Source organism: Budorcas taxicolor, chromosome 12, assembly GCF_023091745.1.
Source record: "Budorcas taxicolor isolate Tak-1 chromosome 12, Takin1.1, whole genome shotgun sequence".
Classification (NCBI taxonomy): domain Eukaryota; kingdom Metazoa; phylum Chordata; class Mammalia; order Artiodactyla; family Bovidae; genus Budorcas; species Budorcas taxicolor.
The window spans coordinates 17,959,668-17,984,480 of NC_068921.1; the positions used below are offsets into that span (position 1 = coordinate 17,959,668).

The window sequence follows — 24,813 nt, forward strand, 5'->3', positions numbered from 1 at the left end:
TTTGAGCCCTGGGTCGGGAAGATGCCCTGGAGGAGCAAACAGCAATCCACTCCAGTATTCTTGCCTGGGAAACCCCACGGACAGAGGAATCTAGCCTGGCCGGCTATAGTCCATGGGGTCACAAAGAGCTGAATATGACTGAGCGACTCAAGAAGAGCAACAACCTCAACCACTCCAGTCTGAGAGATTGAAGCCTGGGCATCAGCAGAAGGGAAGAGCAAAAAGAAAAGAACAGAGAGGAAAGATGGGCAAGCAGAAGGGAGGAGGGGAAAATGAAGAACTGGAACAGCACAAGGCTGGTGAGGGGCAGAGGAATCCTACCAGGAACGGCCCCTGTAAGAATTCTCCTATTCAGAAAGGGAATCCGAATTGACTTCTTCTAGCAACTACTATCAAATGGCAGAATATTCTACAGCCTAACATCACCTTCACTTTAAAACCAGCAACATATAGAGGAAGTGTGTGGAAATATAGTTTGGAAAAACATGGAATTTGAAGACCGTGCAAAGATGCAATAGTAATATCAAGGGTTTGTTGGTGTTCAGTCGCTAAGTAGTGTCTGACTCTTTGTGACCCCATGGACTGCAGCACACCAGGCCTCCCTGCCCCTCACTATCTCCTGGAGTTTGCCCAAGTTCATGTCCATTGAGTCAGTGATCCCATCTGACCATCATATCCTCTGCCGCCCTCTTCTCCTCTTGACCCCATGGATTGTAGCCTGCCAGGTTCTCTGTTCATGAGATTTCCCAGGCAAGAATACTGGAGTGGGTTGCCATTTCCTTCTCCAGGGGATCTTCCCAACCCAGGGATTGAACCTGCCTCTCCTGCATTGGCAGGTGGATTCTTTACCACTGAGCCACCAAGGAAGAGGGAAAGGAACTATAACAGGCATCGAATGTCAGGAATGCTGGGTCAGAGGAAAGAGTCAGATATGGCTCCTTATGTGGTCTTCTTGGAAGAAAAGCACTATATTAAAAAGATTCAGATCTATGTTTTCCCACTTCACAAGAGTCTTGGCCCACCAAACACAAAGTAACTCATCACTCAAACCAGTATTTCCATTTCTTCTTGTCAGCCCACACAGTCTCATACATTTGGTGTTAAATATTACAGTTTTTTTCCTCTAGTAGAATCTGAATCATCAGAAAGAGGAAAGTTAAAATTTTTACAAATAAACAGTGATGACTTTGACAGTAAATGACTGAAGGGAAACTCCTTTGCCTGTGACATCCTGTGCCATGGTTTCCTACCCTAAATAAAAATTAAATAAAGAGCATGTCTTTAAATGCTAGTTTCATACATACATATATGTATGTATGCATATATATACATATGTGCATACATGTATATAATGTATACATACATATATACACATATATACATATACATATATACTGAGGCCATTATAGCTCAGTTGGTAAAGAATCAGCCTGCAGTGTAGGAGATCCCAGTTCGATTCTTGGGTTGGGAAGATTCACTGGAGAAGGGATAGGCTACCCACTCCAGTATTCTTGGGCTTCCCCTTTGTGGCTCAGCCAGTAAAGAATCCACCTGCAACGCGGGAGACCTGGGTTCAGTCCCTGGGTTGGGAAGATCCCCTGGAGAAGGGAAAGGCTAGCCACTCCAGTGTTCTGGACTGGAGAATTCCAATGACTATACAGTCCATGGGGTTGCAAAGAGTTGGACACGACTGAGCGACTTTCACTCACTTCATATACACACAAGAACACATAGGAAGTTGGTATGTAATAAAGGTAACATTCCAAACTTGGTGAAATGGATGAAATAATAAACAAACTGTGTTTGCAAAGTTGGCCAACAATTTAGGGGGAATAAATATCTGCATTCATAACTCAAGTTCAGACCTTATAGCAAATAAATGAAATTATATTATAAATTAAGTCTTTCAAAATATGTCATGAAAATCAGAAACCACAAAGAATGTACATTTGAGTATATTAAAAAGTACATATGAGAAAAATACTGTATGATTCCACTTATATGAGGTATCTAAAATAGACTCACAGGAACAGAGTAGAATTGTGGTTTTCCAGGGGTTGGGGTAGGGGAAATGAGCTGCTTTTCAACAGGTGTCAAGTTTCAGTTATACAAGATGAACAAGTTCTAGAGATGTGCTGAACAACAGGGTACCTATAGTTAAGAATCCTATCTATGTACTTAAAATCTTGATGAGAGGGTAGATTTCCTATTGTGCTCTCACCACAATTTTTAAAAACTACATGTGATGAAACATATGCAGTATATAACAAATGTGGCTAATCTCAAATATGTAAAAAGTTCTTAAATATCAGTAAGAATGAACAATCATTGGAAAAGTAGTCAAGGAGCATGAAGTGGAAGTCACATACACAAGCTTCTCCACAAAGGACTAGTAAACAGATGAAAGCCCAGTCCATACGAAACAGGAAGAATCTGGTTTTTGCCCGTTTGGAATTAGGGATGCATGTTGTCAAAACCTTGGAAAAACCATATGCACTGCAAATGGGTGAGTAACCAGTACAGATTTTCTGCAAAGCAGCTCAGTAACCGCCATGAAAATATTGCATATAGTTATGCTTTGGGGCTTCCTCGGTGGCTCAGTCAGTAAAGAACCTGTCTCCAATGCAGTAGACCCGGGTATGATCCCTGGGTTGGGAAGATCCCTAGAGAAGGGAATGGCAACCCACTCCAGTATTCTTGCCTGGAGAGTCCCATGGACAGAGGGGCCTGGTGGGCTACAGTCCAAAGTGTGGCAAGAGTTGGACATGACTGAGAGACTAAACCACCACCAGTTATGATTTTATACATCTATTCCACCTACAGGCTTTCATCTGAATTAATCATGTGATGAGCATATGCACCAGAGCATTCACCTCTGTTATTTATAATGTTAAAAATGCAAAAACTGGACTTCCCTGGTGGCTCAGTGGTAAAGAATCCACCTGCCAATGCAGGAAACATAGGTTCCATTCCTGCTATGGGAAGATCCCATGTGCTGTGGAGCAACTAAGCTCGTGTGTCACAACTCCTGAGCCAGAACTCTAGAGCCTGGGAACCACAACTACTGAAAGCCCGAGCACCCTAGGGTCCATACTCTGAAACAAGAGAAGATACTGCAAAGAGAAGCCCACGTACCACCTAGAGAAAAGCTTGTGCAGCAATGAAGACCCAGCAGGGCCATAAATAAATAAATAAATTTATTTTTTAAATGTAGAAAGTAAATGTCAATAATACAAGACTAGGTTATGTAAAATGATAGTATGTGTATTCTTTCGTGTGTGTAGCCATTGAAAGTGATGCAGACCTGTATCGGACACCAGGGAAAGCGGCCCAAGTGTTTTACTGAAGAAAAGCAAATTGTAGAACATTATATATAATTTGATCCCATTTATGTAAAAGTATCAGAGAAGGCAATGGCACCCCACTCCAGTACTCTTGCCTGGAAAATCCCAGGGACAGAGGAGCCTGGTACACTGCAGTCCATGAGGTCTCTAAGAGTCGTATACAACTGAGTGAATTCACTTTCACTTTTCACTTTCATGCATTGGAGAAGGAAATGGCAACCCACTCCAGTGTTCTTGCCTGGAGAATCCCAGGGACTGGGGAGCCTCGTGGGCTGCCGTCTCTGGGGTCGCACAGAGTCAGACACGACTGAAGCGACTTAGCAGCATGTAAAAGTATGTGTGTGTGTGTGTGTGTGTGCACAAATGTTCATATGTAGAGAAGACCAGAGGTATGTTTAGCAAACTGTTAACAAGTCATCTCTGGGATCTGGCTTTGGCATTAATCTTTTACTTGTCTTGTACTTTCTGTATTGTTGGGGGTTTTTGTTTTTACAATGAGTGTGTATCATTTTCACTTAACCAAAGGTCTCTTTTTGTAAGAACATGCTACTTTCATCAAGCATATAATATCAAAAACAGAATGAAAGGTTGCTTTCTGCTTTTGGAGTTCATCAGAGAAATAATCATGCAGTATTCAAGGTTTGTCTCCAGTTTCCTTCTTATGAAATGTCCACCCCATCAACCTGGAGCATGTTGCCTGAACACGCACGATCTCAACTGGTGGTCAGGTAACTCCTCCTAAAGATGTTGATAATGTCAGGCTCAGTTAGCATCATGAAACTCAGGATACTCCTGGCTCTTTCATTGCATTCCCCTCTAATTCGCTTAACAGATCAATTTCTACATAAAAGTCAACTAGATTCTAGGGCATAAAGAAGTCACGTGGCTTTTTTGATGAATTGCAATTGTTTCAGAGATTTACAAAGCTGTGAGTATCATAATGTTCACTAGAAACTATTCAGTGAAGCCTCTCAACCCTAGATGTTTGTTTACATCCCACTTCCAATTCGTGTGTTTACATTCTTACAAACTGGATGTGATGGAGCTTCTCTCAGTCCTACTGAAAATGTGATCTGTGTGGACTAATGCTGATCCATGGACAGTTCACAAACCTCAAAGGCAGAAGCAGATATTTTAGGGTAAGCATTTGGAAACCTTTATAGCAATTTGAAAGAGCAATTTTATGCTGTTGAATCAAAAATAAGTAAAAGAATCCGGGCTTATATTTTGCATGCTTTTTAAAATTTTATTTCTTCAGTAATAGTTTTTATTATCAATAGTGTGTTATAAAAGAATCAGTCCATGATAGATTAAAAAGGTATAAATTTCTAATTTTTAAAGAAAGCTCCTTCACCTCAGTTTAAGGGGTGAAACTCATTTCCAGCAGTCTGAATATATTAGCATATTAAGTTTTCCATTGCTGCCATAACAAATGACCACCAATGTTAGCAGCTTAAAACAACACAAATTTATTATCTCCCAGTTCTATGGGTCAAAAGTCCCAGTGGACTTTTCTAGTTTCTCAGCTCAGCCTCACAAAACTAAAATTACGGTGTCAGCCAGCTACATACACTTTCATTAGGAATGCATCCAACTGTTAGCAAAATCCAATTCCTTTCGCTGTGGACTGAGCCCTTTCCTCACTGACTGTCAGCTAAAGGCCATCTTCAGTTAAAGGCTCCTCTCCAGTCCTTGTGCTCTGAATTCTTCTCATGTCTGGAATTCTCAGCTTCCCCTTTGAATGCATCTCTCTTGCTTCCAGTTGGAGGCCGTTCTCTGCTTTTAAGGGCTTGGGCCTTGCTGTGGACCGAGTATCTGTGCCCCCCAAAATTCATATACTGAAATTTAATGCCCAATGTGATAGTCTTAGGAAGTAGGTCTTTAGGAAGTCTTTAGGTCATCAGTGGAGAGCCGCCAGGAACTAAAGGATTAGAGCTCTGATAAAAGGAACCCCATGGAGCTCCCTCACCCCATCCAACATGGGGAGAAGGTATCAACTATGAACAAGGAAACAGGCTTTCACCAGACACTGAATCTACTGGTGCCTTGATCTTAGACTTCCCAGCCTCTAGAGCTGTGAGAAACACTTTTCTGTTGTTTATAAGCCACCTAGCCCATGGCATTTTACTATAGAAGCCTAAATGGACTAAAAGAGGCCCACAGGGATAATCCTGGATAATCTTCCTCTTTTGAAAGCCACAGCCTTAATCTCATCTGCAAAGTCCTTTTGTAATGTAACATAGGCACAGGTTAGAGGGATTAGGATGTGGACGTCTGCGAGGGGCTATTATTCTGCTGACTGCAGACAGGGCAAGGTGAAGTCCAGGAGAACTCACATATTTGGTCTTCAAGCAGAGAACCAAAAGGCTAAAATGACAGGAATAGACTATAACGAAGGAACGACAAACAGTGCAGGTGACTGTGGAGGACACATCAAACTCCTCCAGGAAGCTGCCTGACCGGATCCTGACAAGGTGGACCCTAACTGTCTTGTGTCTCCAAGATGGCTGCTTACTGAGCACTTTGCTGCCGCTGCACCATCAGTGGAATCGTCAAGTGAAGGAAGGCAAATGGGGGTGGCTCCCCTTGACTACCTGAAGGGGAGGCAAGACGCAGGAATACAGCAATGTACACACACGATTGAAACAAGTGAAAAATGGAAAGAAGCTGGTTATGTGTGAAGAAACAAAGAGTTGTCCATGATCTTACCCCCTTATGAGGCAAAGTTGTGAGTAAGAAAGCCCTTCAAATTCTTCAGAGCAGAAAAAGATGCTGTCAGAGCTGGCTGTTTGAAAAGGAGAACAAAGAACGCCACAACCTCAATTCCGAGAACATTCAGACAGTAGGTCAAATCCTGGTGCTCAAGGACACTCGGCTTTATCCCGTCTCTCCTGCATCACTGCAGACAAGCCTTCATTGCCCAGTTCTCTCCTCTCCAGGCTGTCACTTAGACGCCAACGTTTACATCATTGTTATTTCATCCCTTCACGTTCACCACTTCGTTTTAAATCAAACGTGAAACAAAAATTGATTTCCCAACCTTTCATCTTCCCTCATTTTATATTGCAAACCTCTAAATCTCATTTCAGGTTATCACCACACGATAAACTACATACATCTGAAAATTGATTTTTCCAAAGGTCTTTTCTCACCCTTTACGTTTCAACATGACCAAAGAGCATGATTCTAATTACAGCCCTGCACACCTGATCCACAGCCTGCTAACATTTACGCCCATGATTTTTAACTTTTCTTTAAATAGAATTCTCAGCCAGGCAAAGGACTCACTAAACAGCTCACTAAAATGTGAATAACTTCAATGTCCTGCTGGAGTTGTGAGTGTCACTTCTTTTTGGTTTTTGCTTGCTTTCTCCCTTAACATGTGTGGGTTTTTAAAATCCCACCTGCTACAAAGCACCAGTATCTATCAAGCTTACTGCCCTAGGTTCTGTAGCTGTAAAGTTGATATAATAGTCAAAATTGGCTATATTCTATGGAGAAACTGGGGAAGTTTATATGGTAGATCCATATAATTGTAACTTAGAGAATTCAAATATTAAGGTAGGTTTTCTTTCCACATGAAGCAAGTAGGGCTGTAAGGAAGGAAGCCTCAAGACTGAGAACATTCATGAGTATCACAGGCACACTGCACTTAACTATACTTGACTTCATTGTGTTTCGCAGATTCCATGATTTTTACAAGTTTCAGGTTTGTGGCACCCATGCCTTTTCCAACAGCATTTGCTCCCTTAGCGTCTCTGCGTCACATTATGGAATTCTTGCAATATGTCAAACTCTTCCATTTTTATTATATCTGTCTTAATGATCTGTGATCAGTGATCTTTGAAGTCACTAATATGACTCAAGGAGGGCTCAGATAATGGTCTGTATTTTTTAGCAATAAAAATTTATTTTCATTAATTTTTTGATGTGGACCCTTTTTAAAGTCTTTATTGAATATGTTACAATATTGCTTTTGTTTTATGTTTTGGTTCTTTGGCCACGAGGCATCCCCAGTTCAGTCGCTTAGTCATGTCCAACTCTGCGACTCCATGAATCACAGCACGCCAGGCCTCCCTGTCCATCACCAACTCCCAGAGTCCACCCAAACCCATGTCCATTGAGTTAGCGATGCCATCCAACCATCTCATCCTCTGTCGTCGCCTCCTCCTGCCCTCAATCTTTCCCAGCATCAGGGTCTTTTCAAATGAGTCAGCTCTTCACATCAGGTGGCCAAAGTATTGGAGTTTCAGATCAAACCTACACCCCCTGAAATGGGAGGTGAAGTCTTAACCGCTGGACCTCCAGGGAAGTCCCTGCAATAAAAGTTTTTTAAATGAAGGTATGTACATTGGTTTTTAGACATAATGTTATTGCACATGTACCAGACCACAGTATAAAAATATCTTGGGAAAACAAAAAATTGGTATGACTCCCTTTATTGGATATTGGCTTTATTGCAGTATTCTAGAACCAAAGCCACACTATCTCCAAGGTGTGCCTGTATGTGTGCTTGGGGGATGAGGAAGGAGGGTGTGTAAGTAGACACCAGTTATCTCCACTCTTCTCTTGTCCACAGAACTGACTTCTTCCCCCACCATTACATTATAATCATCCTTATCAAGATTAGTTATAGCCTGCTGCTTCAATTCCACTAGTTTTTGTCCTGTTGGGCTTCCCTGGTGGCTCAGACGGTAAAGCGTCTGCCTGCAATGCGGGAGACCCGGGTTCGATTCCTGGGTCGGGAAGATCCCCTGGAGCAGGAAATGGCAATCCACTCCAGCACTCTTGCCTGGAAAATCCCATGGATGGAGGAGCCTGATAGGCTACAGTCCATGGGGTCGCAAAGAATTGGACACGACTGAGAGACTTCACTTTCTTTACCTGACTTCTCAGCTGTAACTGATACTATCAGGGTCCACCATTCAAGCAGGGTTTGAACATTAGCAGCCAAGACACTCTCCTCTCAGTGGTCCAAGCCTCAGAACTCTTCCAAGATCCTAGATGCTGGCCGCACTCACCTTCTGTGATGGCCCACACTGTGGAATGTTTCTCTCTGAATAAATCCACTTCTTACCTATCAAAAAAAAAAAGACCCTAGATGCTCATTACATCTGTCGGAACAGCTATGGATCTCTGAACTCAGCACACACAGTTTGCTTTCAGTCCCCAGCACACATTGTGATTTAAAATATGTCAACCAACTCCTTGATATTTCCCTCTTCAAGAATGGAGATGAATTCCCTTCTTGTAGACTGAACTTAGTGGTTCTTTTTTTCTTAAGGTCTTTTTAAAAATATGTATTTATTTATTTAGCTGTGCTGGGTCTTAGTTGCAGCACCCGGAATCTTTTAATCTTTGTTGCAACATGCGAGATCTTTAGTTGCATGCAGCATGAGAACTTGGTTGTGACACGGGGGATCTAGGTCCCTGACCACAGATGGAACCCGGAGACCCCTGCGTTGGAAGCTCGGAGTCGTAGCCACTGGACCACCAGGGAAATCTCTGGACTTACTGATTCGTTTCTAGTAGTGTGTCACAGAAGGGACAATGAGATGAGAACACAAATATCTGAGGTTAGAACACAAAAGGCAGGGTGACTTCCTTCTTGTTCCCTTGGATCACATGCTCTGGAGGCAGCCAGCTGCCCTGTCACAAGGACACTCAAGCAGCCCTGAGGACAGGCCGACACGGGGAGAAACAGAGGCCAACAGCCGTGAGTGGGGGCCATCGTGGAAGCAGTCCTCAAACCTGCAAGTCAGTGTATCACCAGGACCACCGCCCAGATAAACTACTTCCAAATTTCTGACACATACAAACTGTGAGGTTAAAATTTTGTTATTTGAAAATCACTAGTTTGGGGATAATCCATTATGCAAGAATAGAAAAAACTAGTATTACCAGGAGCCTGTATTACATCCTCTCTGAAATACCAAGCTGTCTTTAATTCCTGACTAGACCCAACCAAAACAAATGCCAGTATTTTCTGAGCTAGTCACTGGCTGGCATTTTTTGGAATGATTTAATTAAAAGCTAAAGGCTTTGGACTTTTAATTATAACTTTATCACAATTCTAAACGGTTCAATGGCTCTGATTTAGTCTTTCAATGTACAGGCTGGGAAGACAGATCATATGATATAGGTGGTTTGAATGCATGTATATTTCATGTGTTCTCCCTATATAATTGCCTTCCCCCTCTTTGCCTCTTATCTCCCTCTCCCCACTAAGTAATTCTACCGAGGATGAGAAGGGGGCTAAGGAAACTGAGGTACACTGAAATTTAGAAACTTATACTAACCAGCTTATACTGCTAGTAAGTAGTGGAACCAAGATTCAAACCAGATCATCTACTTTCAAATTCTGTGCTCATGATCATTGTGCTATGCTGCCTCTCGTGTGTGTGGGTGTGTGTGTGTGGGGGTGTGTGTGTGGGTGTGTGTGTGTGGGTGTGTGTGCGCGCGTGTGATCACATTTCAAGAAATAGGTAGAAGTTCTCAAATTCACCAGTATGTTTACATACATGGTCTACTCCTTAGCTGATATTTCCTCCCATGGTACTTAACCTGTTAATAGTTAAATTATCAACTGTTTTATGCAATGAAGATGGACATCTATATACACACATATACGAATTGGGACACAAAGGACAGTGTAGGCTTTTCTGGAGCAGAGTACCAGATGGCAAACATATAAACAGTGGAATTCAAGTGAAATATCTTTAGATTGCTTTATTATATGTAAATATCATTCCTAGTACACAATCTATGAATCAGTTCCTCAGAGGTATTTAGTGCAATGATAAACACATCACTTTTTACTGTGTTTACTTAAAAAGGAAAAAAAAAAATCCAAATCACATTGGGAGATCTTTATTAATTTAAATTGATATTGCTAATTTTGTCTGCCAAGTCCTTAGTAAATAGACCCTTATTTGATACAAACTTCCAGGTTCTCAATAACACAGGATCATCATGAGGACTAGCAGTTATCAAGAGTTTTGTAATGATTAAAATAATGTTCAAACAATTCATAAGTTACTTCACCGAAATACTTAAAAGAATATTCTGGGGAGTGTTTGAAAGATCTGCTTATAAATAGTGACTGATATACTTAGTTAAGTATTTGGTGCTGAAGATAAACACTTCTTATATAAAACATTGTTTTAATACATTGCTCTACTGATGAAACTAGTTTATTAGATATAATACATTTCTAACACTAAAGAATAAAGCTTTATCTTCATATTTACTTTATTCATAAGACTCTTATCAATGAAGAATGCTGTACCCAACAATAATAAACTGGCATACTGCAATAATAAACTGGCATATTCTGTAAAAGTGAAAAAGAAAGCTGCAACAGAACAAACTAGATAACTGCCTTACACATTGTTTACACAAACAGCCCCTTTCGAATAGAAATAAACACGGACCAAACGCTTTTAGTTTTTATGCCTAGGTGGTAATTACAAAGCTGCACACGCTTAAGAGAAAAGGAACAACAGTGATACAGAACACAGTATTTTTAACAATTATAACACATTTAACATCCTCAGTCGACCACTGGATTCTCAGATCAGATTGGCAACTGAAATTTCACATCCACCTGGGCTTGCTTGGCTAAGGTCACTATCTCAGAGAGCTTCACAACCTGAAAGGAAAAGAAAACAATCTTTGTCTCTATTTTCACAAGAACCCGGAATCAGAACAATTGGTCAAGGCGAAATTAACTGCATCTTCAATCCTTTTCATTTAAAACATCTGGGCTACTCTGATATTGTTATAAACTACTTCGTAGTCTCAGAAGCATCTGCCACTCTGGCATGCATCCATGCTAGGCTGCTTCAGTCGTGTCCAGCAGTTTGCGACCCTATGGACTGCAGTCTGCCAGGCTCCCCCATCTGCGGGATTCTCCATGCAAGAATACTGGAGTGGGTTGCTGTGCCCTCCTCCAGGGGATCTTCCCAACCCAGGGATCAATCCCGTGTCTCTTACCTCTCCTGAAAGAAAGGAGGGTTCTTTACCACTAGTGCCACACGGGAAGCCCTTGCCACTCCTAGGACAACAGTCAAATCTAACACTTCATAACCTGCATATTATAACCCACACTAGATTCTATTCACATAGATAAAATCAGAAGGTATTAAATAGACACATATCTTATATATGTATATACCACTTTTTCATTGCCCTATTTATATATTTTTTTCCTCTTTTTAAATTGAAGTTTAGTTGATTTACAATGTTGTGTTAGTTTCAGGTATACAGCAAAGTGATTCAGTTACTCACATATAGATTCTTTTCCAGATTCTTTTCCCTTATAGATACTGAATATAGTTCCCTGTGCTATACAGTAGGTCCTTGCTGATTATCTATTTTATATATAATAGTGGATATATGTTAATCCCAATTTATTCCTCTCCCCCTCCCTTTCACCTTTGGTAACCCTACGCTTGCTTTCTATATATGTGTCTGTTTCTCTTTTGTAAGTTCATTTGTGACATATTTTAAACACCACATGTACATGGTATCATACAGTATTTGCCTTTCTCTTTCTGACTTCCTTCACTTAGTATGATGACCTCTAGGGCCATCCATGTTGCTAGAAGTGGCATTATTTCATTCTTTTTTATGGCTGAGTAGTACTCAATTGAATATATGTGTATGTATATACACTGCATCGTCTTTATCCATTCATGTGTTGATGGACATTTAGGTTGCTTCTATCTCTTGGCTACTGTAAATTTGCTGCTATGAAAACTGAGGTGCATTTATCTTTTCCAATTACAGTTTTCCGCAGATATATCCAAGAATAGGATTGCTGAATCATATGGTAGTTCTATTTTTAGTTTTTTGAGGAACCTCCATACTGTTTTCCCATAGTGATTTCACCAATTTACATTCCCACCAAAAGACTGTAGGACATTTCCCTTCTCTCCACACCTTCTTCAGCATTTATTTATAGACTTTTTAGTGATGGTTTTGCATTTCTCTAATAATTAGCAGTGTTGAGCATTTTTTCATGTGCATGTTAGCCATCAATCTGAATGTCTTCTTTGGAGAAATGTCTATTTACATCTGCTGCTCTTAACTATCAGAGAAGGCGATGGCACCCCACTCCAGTACTCTTGCCTGGAAAATCCCAGGGATGGAGGAGCCTGGTAGGCTGCAGTCCATGGGGTCGCAAAGAGTCGGACACGACTGAGCGACTTCACTTTCAGTTTTCACTTTTATGCATTGGAGAAGGAAATGGCAACCCACTCCTGTGTTCTTGCCTGGAGAATCCCAGGGACGGGGGAACCTGATGGGCTGCCGTCTCTGGGGTCACACAGAATCGGACACAACTGAAGCAACTTAGGAGCAGTAGCAGCAGCAGCCCTTAACTATCTTTGACGATAGAAATAGTAATTGTCTTAGCTGGATACTACACAATGCAAAGCACATCTAAATAAAAGTTTGGGGAATTCCCTGGTGGTCCAGTGGTTAGGACTTAGAGCTTTCACTTCCAGGGCCCAAGTTCAATTCCTGGTCAGAGAACTAAGATCCTGCAAGCCACACAGCATGGACATAAATAAATAAATAAATAAATAAAAGCTGATTTTAAAAGTATGTATATAATCCTAGAATGTTGGGACAGGAGCTTGAATCTAGAAGTTACTATTTTACTTCCTGTCAGTAAGTTAACAATCATCAACCTGAATTCCAATGTTCTCTCTATAAATCTATCTGAGAATATTCAGCTGGTACCATACAAAATATACAAATTAAACATATCTAAAACCAAACAACAAGTTTAGCTTCTCTCCTCTCCAGCAGAATAGTTAAGAGAAGGTTTTAGACACCTTGAGTTCAGATCCCACTCTGATGTCTACAACATGTGATCCTGAATAAGATTAATGTATCGAGCTTTTGTTTCTTCATCTATAAAAGTGGATATTATATCAGCAAACTTACATTCAGTCAGGTAATAGTGGAAGGGGAAAAAAAGGCTTAGCACTGCATGCATAATAAATTATAAATGGCAGCAATTGCTAATATTATCATCATATTATTAACACTGTCATGACTTCCATAACCTCCTACTCACTAGAAAAACACTACAGACACAACTTAAATCAACTGTTCACTTTTATCTTCCATGGTCTATTTGATCAAGCTCCTACTGATTCTTACCCTTTCTCTCCATGTCCAAAAAGCTTTTCCTAATTCAGGCTCTCACTGCAAACAAGCAGATTTTCAGAGAAAAGTTCTAACCTATTCATTCCCTTCACCTCACCTCACATCTAATTACTGAACTAGTCAGACTCCTACTATCCCTCACTCTTTCCTTCAGCAACTGATCCCACATCTCAGTGTCAAAGCAGGCTTTCTGAAACACTTTCTCCCTACCATACTCTTACTCAAAATCTTAAACTCAGGATTGTGTGTAAGTTCACAATGAACTGTCTATGAACTTCAGATAAAAGTCAAAAGTTCGCATTTAGAAACACCTCTGTTTCCACTACAGAGTATTCACCAAGATATAGTATTAAATAAAAGAAATGAGGTAAAATACATGTTACCATGATGTAATGTGGGAAAGTGGAGAGATATATGTATACACATACATACATACCGTATTTGTGTTTTTAAAGAAAGTGAAAAGATAAACTAAGAAATTCTAATTAAAAAAAAACTGATTACCTATGGGGAAGGAAGAAACAGTAATAGGTATAAAGGCTAGCTTCTCTGAATATATCTTGTTTTATAGTTTGACTTTGGAACCATGCAAATATTTGCAACAAAAAAAATTAAGCAATTACTTTAAAATAAAGAAATGAAACTGCATCAAAGTGGGATAAAACAAGAACTATTTCACAGGAATTTTAGAATCCAGCAAATTTGGGGAAATACTTCAAAGGACAAAAAGAACTGTGGATACAAATCTACTACTCTACTTTCAGTAGACATATTGTTGGTATCATTATTCTAAAACTGCTCTGTTTGTATTGAGGGACAAAGCAATGAATATTTATGTTAGCATGGAATGGGAAAAAAAAGAGAAACACATCAGATAAGAAAAAAAACAAAACTGTACTCCTGGATTTGGAAATATCAGTACGTGCTCATGTATTTCTCTCTTTAAAAAATATGTATTTTCCTAGACTTGTAACTTAAAATCTAGAAACCATGAACAACCCAAAAGTTATAAGCACCCTTAAGGTTTAAATTGTGATATATAAACACCATTTGGCTGATTTCAGGTCAGCAGCAAGAAATGTAAAAACGAGCCTGAAACACCTCATTACACCAGAAAGCATATCATAGGACGTGTGAGGAGTCAACGTGAAGAGGTTCTCACTGACCACAGATGGGATAATCTAAGAATCAGTAAAAATAACTAAAATGGACTGAACCACATCAAATGTATTGAAATCCGTGAGTTCAAAATAGGATGTGCATACATGCATGCCATGTAACACACAACACACACCTAAAAACAAAAACTAAGAAACAAAAAAGCCTGTGTTACTGTCATAGGCCATACTGGAGGCACTGATACCATCAGCGCCTTAGCATCATCAACTCATGTACCTGAAATGATTTATGCAAATTTAAAGATGCTTTAAATATCTACACAAAATCATTTAAAATTTACTTATCAATAAAAGCAAAGAATCAAGTAAGTATCCTGCCTCTTCTAGGCAAAATGGGCACCATGACAATAAAATAATTGATACAAGAAAAGTTTCACTTTTTATATGTATTCCATATAATAAATAATTACAGAATTAGAAAAATCACCACTTTTGCATAAAATGTTGCATCTAAGTTATAAGTGTCAAGGACTGCTAGTATTATCTGAGAAGTTACTTGACATTTATATACCTCTTTATGTAATTACACAAAATCAACAATAAAATATTCTTGCTTCCCGCTCCCCAAAATCAAATACATATACGATCAAGCCTACAGATTGAACTACCAGTTTACAGGAAGTATAGGAGCAAAGGAACATGTTAAAGCATTACTGACCAGGGGATTTTTTGCAGAAACTAACACCTGTGTCAGACTTTATTTTTTGGGGCTTCAAAATCTCTGCAGATGGTGATTGCAGCCATGAAATTAAAAGACGCTTACTCCTTGGAAGGAAAGTTATGACCAACCTAGATAGCATATTCAAAAGCAGAGATATTACTTTGCCAACCAAGGTCCATCTAGTCAAGGCTATGGGTTCGCCAGTGGTCATGTATGGATGTGAGAGTTGGACTGTGAAGAAAGCTGAACGCCAAAGAATTGATGCTTTTGAACTGTGGTATTGGAGAAGACTCTTGAGAGTCCCTTGGACTGCAAGGAGATCCAACCAGTCCATTCTGAAGGAGATCAGCCCTGGGATTTCTTTGGAAGGAATGATGCTAAAGCTGAAACTCCAGTACTTTGGCCACATCGTGCAGAGTTGACTCACTGGAAAAGACTCTGATGCTGGGAGGGATTGGGGGCAGGAGAAGGGGATGACAGAGGATGAGATGGCTGGATGGTATCACCGACTTGATGGACATGAGTTTGAGTGAATTCCAGGAGTTGGTGATGGACAGGGAGGCCTAGAGTGATGTGATTCGTGGGGTCACAAAGAGTCGGACACGACTGAACAACTGAACTGAACGCCTGTGGCCAGCAATATATTATGTAAGTTAATACTGAAACATTCCAGTGAATAGTGTTCAGGTAACAATGTATTAATACAACTCTGGTCAATAAATTGTTAAATGACATCCCATAGATACAATCATTAAAATCCAGACTACAGGAGACACTACTAGCCCATCAGCCTGTTTTGTTTTCAACAAATAAACTTAAAAAGGGGGGTAGGGGTGGGCAAGGGGGAATCTATAAGGAGAAATTTAGTGATATATTAACCAACTGCAAGCATAGATTTATTTTGATCCTAAATCTAACAAAGATCGTAGGCAAAATATATTTAAGAAAATCAGAGACGTTTCAACACTGACTTGATTCTTTTTTATAAAATATAAACATAATACCACTATCCCACCTGAAATAACAATAATTCCTTTATATCATCAATACTTTTATCTTTTATAGGTACATGATGGTATGTATGAAATGATATAGTGTCTGGGATTTGCTTCAAAATAATCATGGGCAATGGAAGGAAGTAGGTAAAAATTAGATGAGACAAGGTTGGGCATGAGTTGGTAACTGTTTAGGATCTTGGGATATGAAAGGTTTATGGGATTCAATATTCCTAGTATTTAAGTGAAACACTAATTATTACCAGTATTAGCTGTTCACTTGAGAATCGAAGTGCCTGTAAACCTTTCAGACACTGCAAATTTTTCCTTAGATCAACATAACCCGTTTACCATTTTAGCAGCTTCGTCCAAATCATCACAAGCAAGAATTTTAAGTCCACTGTCTGCTATCAGTGCCTTAGCATCATCAACTCGTGTACCTGGAAATGATTTATGCAAATATAAAGATGCTTTAAATACATACACAAAATCATTTAAAATGTTTTTCACAATATACTACAAATATAAAATTTCAACCAACTTCTGTCATTTAATACAAATGCTTCTAAACCAAAGAAAATACTGTAAAAGCCTGGAGCCATCTTGTAAAATACTTTGCCTTATCACGTTAATGGTAATTCAGACAAGTCAGAACTCAAGACAAAGCATAGCAAATAATGTATCAACTTATACCAAACAAAACTATCAACAATTTTGTCCCAATGTTAGATTTTTTTTAACTCACATTTTAAAAAGTCTCTATTATACACTCTTATTTTAAAAATACAGCTATTTATTTATTTATTTATTTTTAATAGCCTCAACTGTAGGGCTGACTTTTTTTTTTTTTTTTTACTTTATTTTACTTTACAATACTGTATTGGTTTTGCCATACATTGACATGAATCCACCATGGGTGTACATGAGTTCCCAAACATGAACCCCCCTCCCACCTCCCACCCCATATCATCTCTCTGGATCATCCCCGTGCACCAGCCCCAAGCATCCTGTATCCTGCATCGAACATAGCCTGGCGATTTGTTTCTTACATGATAGTGTACCTGTTTCAGTGCCATTCTCCCAAATCATCCCACCCTCTCCCTCTCCCTCAGAGTCCAAAAGTCCACTCTACACATCTGTGTCTCTTTTGCTGTCTCGCATACAGGGTCATCATTACCATCTTTCTAAATTCCATATATATGTGTTAGTATACTGTAAAAATACAGCCATTTAAAACTAAATTTAAATGAACTAAACTCCCTGGAATTACGAACTTTTAATAATGAACTTTTAAAAGTTTAAATAAAAGTTTAATTATGAACTTTCAGAGTTAGTAAAACAACTACGAGATACCTTTTACACTCACCTTGTAACCGTACCACGATCGGTATTTTAATTTCCAAATCCTTTACTGCCATGACTATACCCTGTGCAATAACGTCACACCGCATGATTCCTCCAAAAATGTTGACCAAAATAGACAGTACCTGTCAATAAAACGTTTTGGGAGGTTAAAATTTTAAAGGAATGACGCTTTTTCCTTCCTTCTCAGGAACACACTCATATCTGGGCCTTGTGTGTGTGCTCAGTCACTTCGGTCATGTCTGACTCTCTGCGACTCTAGGCCTACAGCCCACCAGCTCCTCTGTCCATGGGATTCTCCAGACAAGAATACTGGAGTGGGCTGCCGTGCCCTCCTCCAGGGCATCTTCCCCACCCAGAGACTGAACCTGCATCTCCTGTGTCTTCTGCATCACAGGCAGATTCTTTACCGCTGAGCCACTGGGAAAGCCCTATCTGCGCCTTACAGAAGTTAACCCCACAGAAACATTTTCAGACCGAACAAGCCATACTGTCGGCGTGCAGCTCTCCTCACTGAAGTCTGGCAGTCCACCACCCACCAAAATTTCCTTCCCCTCCTTGGGTAATTTCAACACCTAGTTCACAGTTTCTTCTCTCCTGTTCCATATTATGGAGAAGGCAATGGCAACCCACTCCAGTACTCTTGCCTGGAAAATCCCATGGACAGAGGAGCCTGGTGGGCTGCAGTCCATGGGGTCGCTAAGAATGGGACACGACTGAGCGACTTCACTTTCACTTTTCACTTTCATGCATTGGAGAAGGAAATGGCAATGCACTCCAGTGTTCTTGCCTAAAGAATCCCAGGGACGGGGGAGCCTGGTCTATGGGGTCGCACAGAGTCAGACACGACTGAAGCAACTTAGCAGCAGCAGCAGCAGTTCCATATTAAGAAGACCTCCCGATTCCGTTTACTTGCTTCCTATTAAGCAAAGCCATTAGTCCAGGCCACGTGGTAAGACAACGTTATGTGCAAGATCTCCAGCTTAGTCCTCACGATTTCTCTTCATTCTTCCCCATCAACTCTACCAACTTTCCACAAACACCACATCCCCCAAAGCAGTCAACAATGTGGCCACTCTTGAATACAGGCCACATTCAAACCTCAGGGCTCATTTGGGTCAGCATTCTTTCATGATCACATAGTCAGGCCATGCTGATTCTCCCAGTTTATCAGCTCTGTCTTCTGTTCTTCTATAGCACTACATTCAATTCATCAGCCTCAACACACTATAGAAGGCCTTGAAGGAAAAAACCATGTGTTCCTAAATCCAAGCCCAGTGTCCAATACAAAGGGACATATGTATACAGCTACTTCCATGCTATCCACGTTGTCAACCTGGGCTCCGGGCCTGCTTCCAACTCCAATGCCCCAGCACAGGAACTCTTCATGTGCTTCTCTCCATTCTTGTACACAGGCCTAAAAACCCATGCTTAGAAATATAATAAGAACTCTAGTTCACATTATTGGGATTCCCTGGTGGCTCAGACAAGTAGTCAACAGTTAGGTAATTAAATAATGCTCTGCTTTTAGAGTTTTTGCCAAAGGAAGCTATAGGAATATAGTTCCAATAAAATTTATTTTAAAAAGAATAATTATAAAACAAAAGAAACAAAGCACATTTTGTATCTCATTTTAGTTTAATACTCTTTGTAAAGTTGAATATGGCAAATGAGTCCATAGACTCAAAGGGAAAGAGCAATAAAATGAAAAATTTTATTAAACAATTCTAGAATCTAACACCAAGAAAAAATACACAGCACCATCAATAACAAATATTTATTAATGACCTATGAATGCTCAACAAGTAAAACTATGTACTCTACTAATTAATCAAGTTACTTCTTACCATTCAAATCTAAAACACAGGTTCTGCCCTTACCTTTTTATCTGAAGTAATAAGTTTAAACGCTTCTGTTACTTGATGGACTGTGGCACCACCACCAACATCAAGAAAGTTAGCTGGAGTCCCTCCATGGAGTTTTATTATATCCATTGTAGCCATAGCCAAACCAGCACCGTTCACTATCAAGAGAGGAAAATGATTTGTGTAAGCGACAAACATAAAGAAAAGATTAACCAATCCACCTCTAACATAAGAACACGTGGTACCGAGACAGCCTATATTTCCGTCAAGGCCAATGTAGTTGAGATCTGCCTTAGCTGCATCTTTGTCCCTTTCATCTTCCTGGGTCCAGTCCTGCAGGTCAAAGATTTTCTTCTGTCGGTAAGCTGAATTAGCATCAAAATTGATCTTTGCATCCATACACAGCACTTTAAAGGAAAAAAAGAAAGTGATTTTAATTTCAAGATAGAAAAAAAAACTATACAATAATCAAATGTTTTTTCACTTTAGGGGAAAAACACATTTTGTTACTTACTGAAAGTTTTTCAACTCATGTTCACAACTGATTCAAACTATCTCTTGAATAAGAATATATGAGAATTTAAAACTGTCCCATCAAAGTTACTGCTTCTACATCTGTCCTAAGCAACAGATAAGGAAGAAAGAAAAACCTCAGAAGCATTTAATGTTCTTTTTAATCACCAAGAAATAACAGTCCATGCTCTCAGCTAATTCCATTGCTTGGGTTCTGGGTCCCAACTCAAGGGCACTGTCACAGCAATTCTGCTTTTCCAGTACCATAAATTTCACTCCACTTTTCCATGGGCTAAATTAAACTGGCTTGCAAAAAAGGCTATCCTTTCCCCCACCTAATAAAAAGAAAGAAGAAGCTCTTTTACCCACTACCTCCCTGCTTACTCTCCTCTTCCTATACAGCATTATTCACAGAAAAGGTTAGCTGCTTAAATCTGGGGTCAGCAAACTATGGCCCATGGGCCAGAATCAGCCTGTGCTGGTTTTTTAATGGCCTGTGAGCTAACAAAGGATTTTACACTTTTATGAATAAAGTTATCAAGAAGAAAAAACAAAGGGTAAAGGAAGGAGAAAAACAGCAGCAACTGAGACTATACACGGCCCACAAAGCCTGAAATACTTATTATCTGCCAATACCTGTGCTTAACTCACTGCACCAAGTTTTCCTCCTGCCATTCTCTCTTAAATTCACTCTAATCAAGCTTTTACCTGCAGCGCTCTACCAAAATGGTCCTTACGAGGGCTAATTCTCTGACTTCATCTTTCAGTATTTTATCCCTTCCTTGCACCAATCTAACTACAACATTGTCCTTACTCCTGAATGGACAGAGATGAAAAGAACCAAGCAGTTTCAGCTGCTGCCCAAAACAAGAGACAAAGTTTGGAGTCAGCCAAGTTAACTAACAACAACAAAAGCCAACCATTCTTTCAGAGGAAGAAGACAGAATTCAGCCTCCCAAAATGTCCAGTATAAAAATTACTACATCTCTTAAGAAACAGGAAAAGGTAACCAATGGCAAAAAGGAAAAGCAGTCAAAAGAAATAAAACCCAAGATGACTCAAATTTTAAATTATCAGAGAACTGTGAAACGGCTTTTTTAAACATGTTTAAAATGACTTAAAGGAAAATATGTTCATAATAAAGCACTAGATTAGAAATATCATCAGAAAATAAAACTATGAAACAAACCATATTGGAAATCTAAACTGAAAAGTACAAGATGTGAAATCACTGGTGAATGATAATATATATGTTTCTCATATGCTTCAGATCCCTTGTATTTTCATAATCACTTACAAATTTATAAATTGTGGCATATCTATATATGTTTCTTATATGCTTCAGATCCCTTGTATTTTCATAATCACAAATTTATACATTGTGGCATATCTATATACGACACGATTACAAACATTAAAGTAAATGTTTTAGAATATTTCAGTAAACACAAAAAGTGCTCGAGGTACGTCCCCCCAAAAATCTGCATATAACTTTATAGACAGCCCTCCATATCTGTAGCTTTGCATCCACAGATGCAGCCAACTACAGACTGTGCAGTACTGTTGTACATAGTTACTGGGGAAAAAAAAATCTGTATATAAGTGGACCCTCACAGTTCAAACGCATGTTTTTCAATGATCAACTGTGTATCTATTTTTTTTTAATGAGGATTACATGGATTACATTACTAAGGAACGAATCCTTAGTAGGCCTCCAAGGCATACAAACTCAAGAAGATCAAGACAGGTTCACTAAGTTGAGGGTGATTCTCCAATAAACACAACCTGGGGTGAAATACCTAGGAAGCACATTTCCTAGGCCTGAGCTCTGTAACAGTCAGTAGAACCAGCCACTGACAACTCTGCTAACTAAGCAAGGGTATGTGTAATAGCAGCAAACAGAGCCCACGCTCAATTCATAGTGTTCAAAAGAGGGAAAGCTTTTAAGAGATGTACATACGGTTTTTCACCCCTATAAATCACAAATACCAAATTAATTGCCAAAATCACTAGGCCAAAATTAATTTCCTGCTTAAAGATTTCTCTCAACTGATTTAAAGTCCACAAGTAAAATAATCACCCGGCATCCTGGTAAGACTAAAATCAATCCACTCTCCTTTATTCAGCTTTCGCTGAGTCCCTGCCACGTGCTGTGCTGTGCTTAGTCACTTAGTCATGTCCACTCTTTACAACCCCATGGACTAGCCCACCAGGTTCCTTGGTCCATGTGGATTTTCCAGGCATGAATACCAGAGTGGGTTGCCATGCCCTCCTTCAGGGAATCTTCCCAACCCAGGGATTGAACCCAGGTCTCTCCACATTAACAGGCAGATTCTTTACTGTCTGAGCCACCAGGGAAGCCTGAGTTTCTGCCATGACCCTTCATAAAGCGAAGTACATGGTTCTGAGAAATAACTGTGCCTGAGATCACTGTTCCTGGCAGTGGGAATGGCCTGGGTTTGGTGTTTTTTTTTTTCCAAATTTGGTAACAGAGGGTCAAAGCTGTGATAAATTTATATGTATTATTAACCTTTTGTACACCATTAGAATTGAGGTCCATAAGAGATCTGAAATTCAAATAATGCAACTTCTGAGACTACAGAGAAACTCGACCTATTCCTATGGGAAAAAAAAAAAAAAATCCAAACTGCCCTGGCTGAAAGAATTTAAACTGTATCTAGAATTCACAGCCTCTTGTTCAATGAAATAGTCAAGAAATTAGCAAGAACATTAATTTCTTTGAATTTCTAACTCAGATAAAAGGATCTGACTTGGGACTTCAGTTCTCTAGGTCCTCTGGACTTTATCACATTTGTGTCTTTATGTCTCAGGTGTGTCTTTATGCAGTTTACTATTAAAGTATTTCAGGGAATTTTAATGCTATATAATCTAATCTCACCCATGAACTTCTGATACTCCAATAGATGACTGGACATAATCTGGAATCAGAAACAGAAAAGAGTAAATTTCCAGAATTAAGCCTAACACCTTCTTAAACGGCTGACACTGGTATACTGTTTTTGACCCATTTTGGAAATTTCTGGGGGTAAAAATTCAAACTACCTATAGGGGAACCCATAACATCCAAAGGAACAACGTCTGGGACAGGAATGACAGCCTCAAAATCAGAACAAGACTGCAAACAGACAGCTAATCTCTCTCCCTCAAAATTTCCACATCCACGCTGATAGATCACAGTCTTGATGGCTGAGCTCAGTGGGTAAAGAAAATACTGTGGAATGTCTGGGAGCAGGTGAGCAAATCCCCCGCTCTGGATGTTTCCTTTCACACCCAAAGGGCTCACTTAGTGTGACATCTGTCTTGTCGCCTCTTTACTTACTTCTTCCCAGGGGAAGGGAAGTAAATTAACTGTCTAGTTAATCTAGATATTATAAAACCAGACATGCATAATTTAGCTCAATCTTTCTTCCTTTTGGGAGTAAGCTTCCCACAGGGAACAAGCATTTCCAACTGCTATTTCCAAGGCATAGCCTATCCCTGAAAGGACTGCCCTGTTAAAGCCTCATATGTAAATAGATTTATTAAGTCTGTCTAATTGTAATTTAGCTGTCAGATCCATTTTAATTAGAACTCAGGCAGGGAAGATGGGTAGTCACTGGAAGATCTCTCAGAAACCCCAATGACAGCAATGGTATGTCAAGCTATTTAAGCAATTCTATTCAAATACATATGTATATTTTTATATTACCCTATGTTTTCAGAGCATTACTAGGAAAGTAAGTCTACAGTCTACAAGCTTGCATCTTAAAATTATTCAAACAATTAAACCAGTACAAATTAACAGGTATACTTCAATTCCATGCAGCAGATATGTTCCAAAAGAACTGTGCACAAGGAAATAATTCCAAATTTAGTCATTCAAAATGTCCTTAAACAACTATTTTAGGGAATACTATGATAATTTCCCCAAATGTATATACTATCTTGTCATATGGTAGCTTAGTACAAAAGGAGATAAATATCTTTATTTCCTATTTTTTTAAATATTACTTTCAAAACTCAGTATGTACCTCATAAATAAAACATATCAATCTGTAGATGTTTAAAAACGACCCAGAGTACACTGATCTGAAGCCTCCATTCAAAATACATAAAAGAAAGTACTGTGAGAAATGTAGATGTGTTAACAGAGCCTGAGCTTGAACTCGTCCGTAAAATAAACCCTTCTCTCCACTCCCACTGCCTCTGTTACCTTCTGTTTGGACTACTACTAAGCTTCTCAGCCTAAAAGACTGCTGTTGTTTAGTCGATAGGTCGTGCAACCCCATGGATTTTAGCCTGTCAGGCCCCTCTGTCCATGTAATTTCCCAGGCAGGAATACTGGAGTGTATTGCCATTTCCTTCTGCAGGGGATCTTTCTCACCCAGGAATGGAACCTGGACTCCCGACTCAGTGGTAAAAAATCTGCCTGCCAATGCAGGAGACTCAGGAGATGCAGGTTCAATCCCTTGGTCAAGAAGATCCCCTGGAGAAGGAAATGGCAACCCACTCCAGTATTCTTGCCTGGGAAATCATGGACAGGAGAGCCTGGTGGGGGTCTACAGTCCATGGGGTCACAAAGAATTGGACTGAGCACACAGCACACATATTCTCCCGCATTGGTAGGCAGATTCTTTACCACTGAGCCACCAGGGAAGTCCCAGCCTAAAAGATTACCCCAACAGCTAATCCCTTACTACTCCAATACTGCTGATA

The 24,813-nt window shown here is 39.7% G+C and overlaps 1 protein-coding gene across 2 annotated transcripts in view; it reads right to left on the minus strand.

Annotated features, from left to right (window-relative positions):
- Window positions 1-10,047: 10,047 nt before the first annotated feature.
- SUCLA2 (succinate-CoA ligase ADP-forming subunit beta) overlaps window positions 10,048-24,813 on the minus strand; it is a 58,404-nt gene continuing 43,638 nt past the window's right edge. For both annotated transcript variants that reach the window (XM_052649992.1, XM_052649991.1), the window contains exons 7-11: window positions 19,830-19,991; window positions 19,600-19,742; window positions 17,724-17,844; window positions 16,709-16,797; window positions 10,048-10,995 (exon numbers count right to left, since the gene is read on the minus strand). In XM_052649992.1, coding sequence (XP_052505952.1) covers window positions 10,921-10,995; window positions 16,709-16,797; window positions 17,724-17,844; window positions 19,600-19,742; window positions 19,830-19,991 — 590 coding nt within the window. In that variant the 3' untranslated portion in view covers window positions 10,048-10,920. The remainder of the gene's footprint in view (window positions 10,996-16,708; window positions 16,798-17,723; window positions 17,845-19,599; window positions 19,743-19,829; window positions 19,992-24,813) is intronic.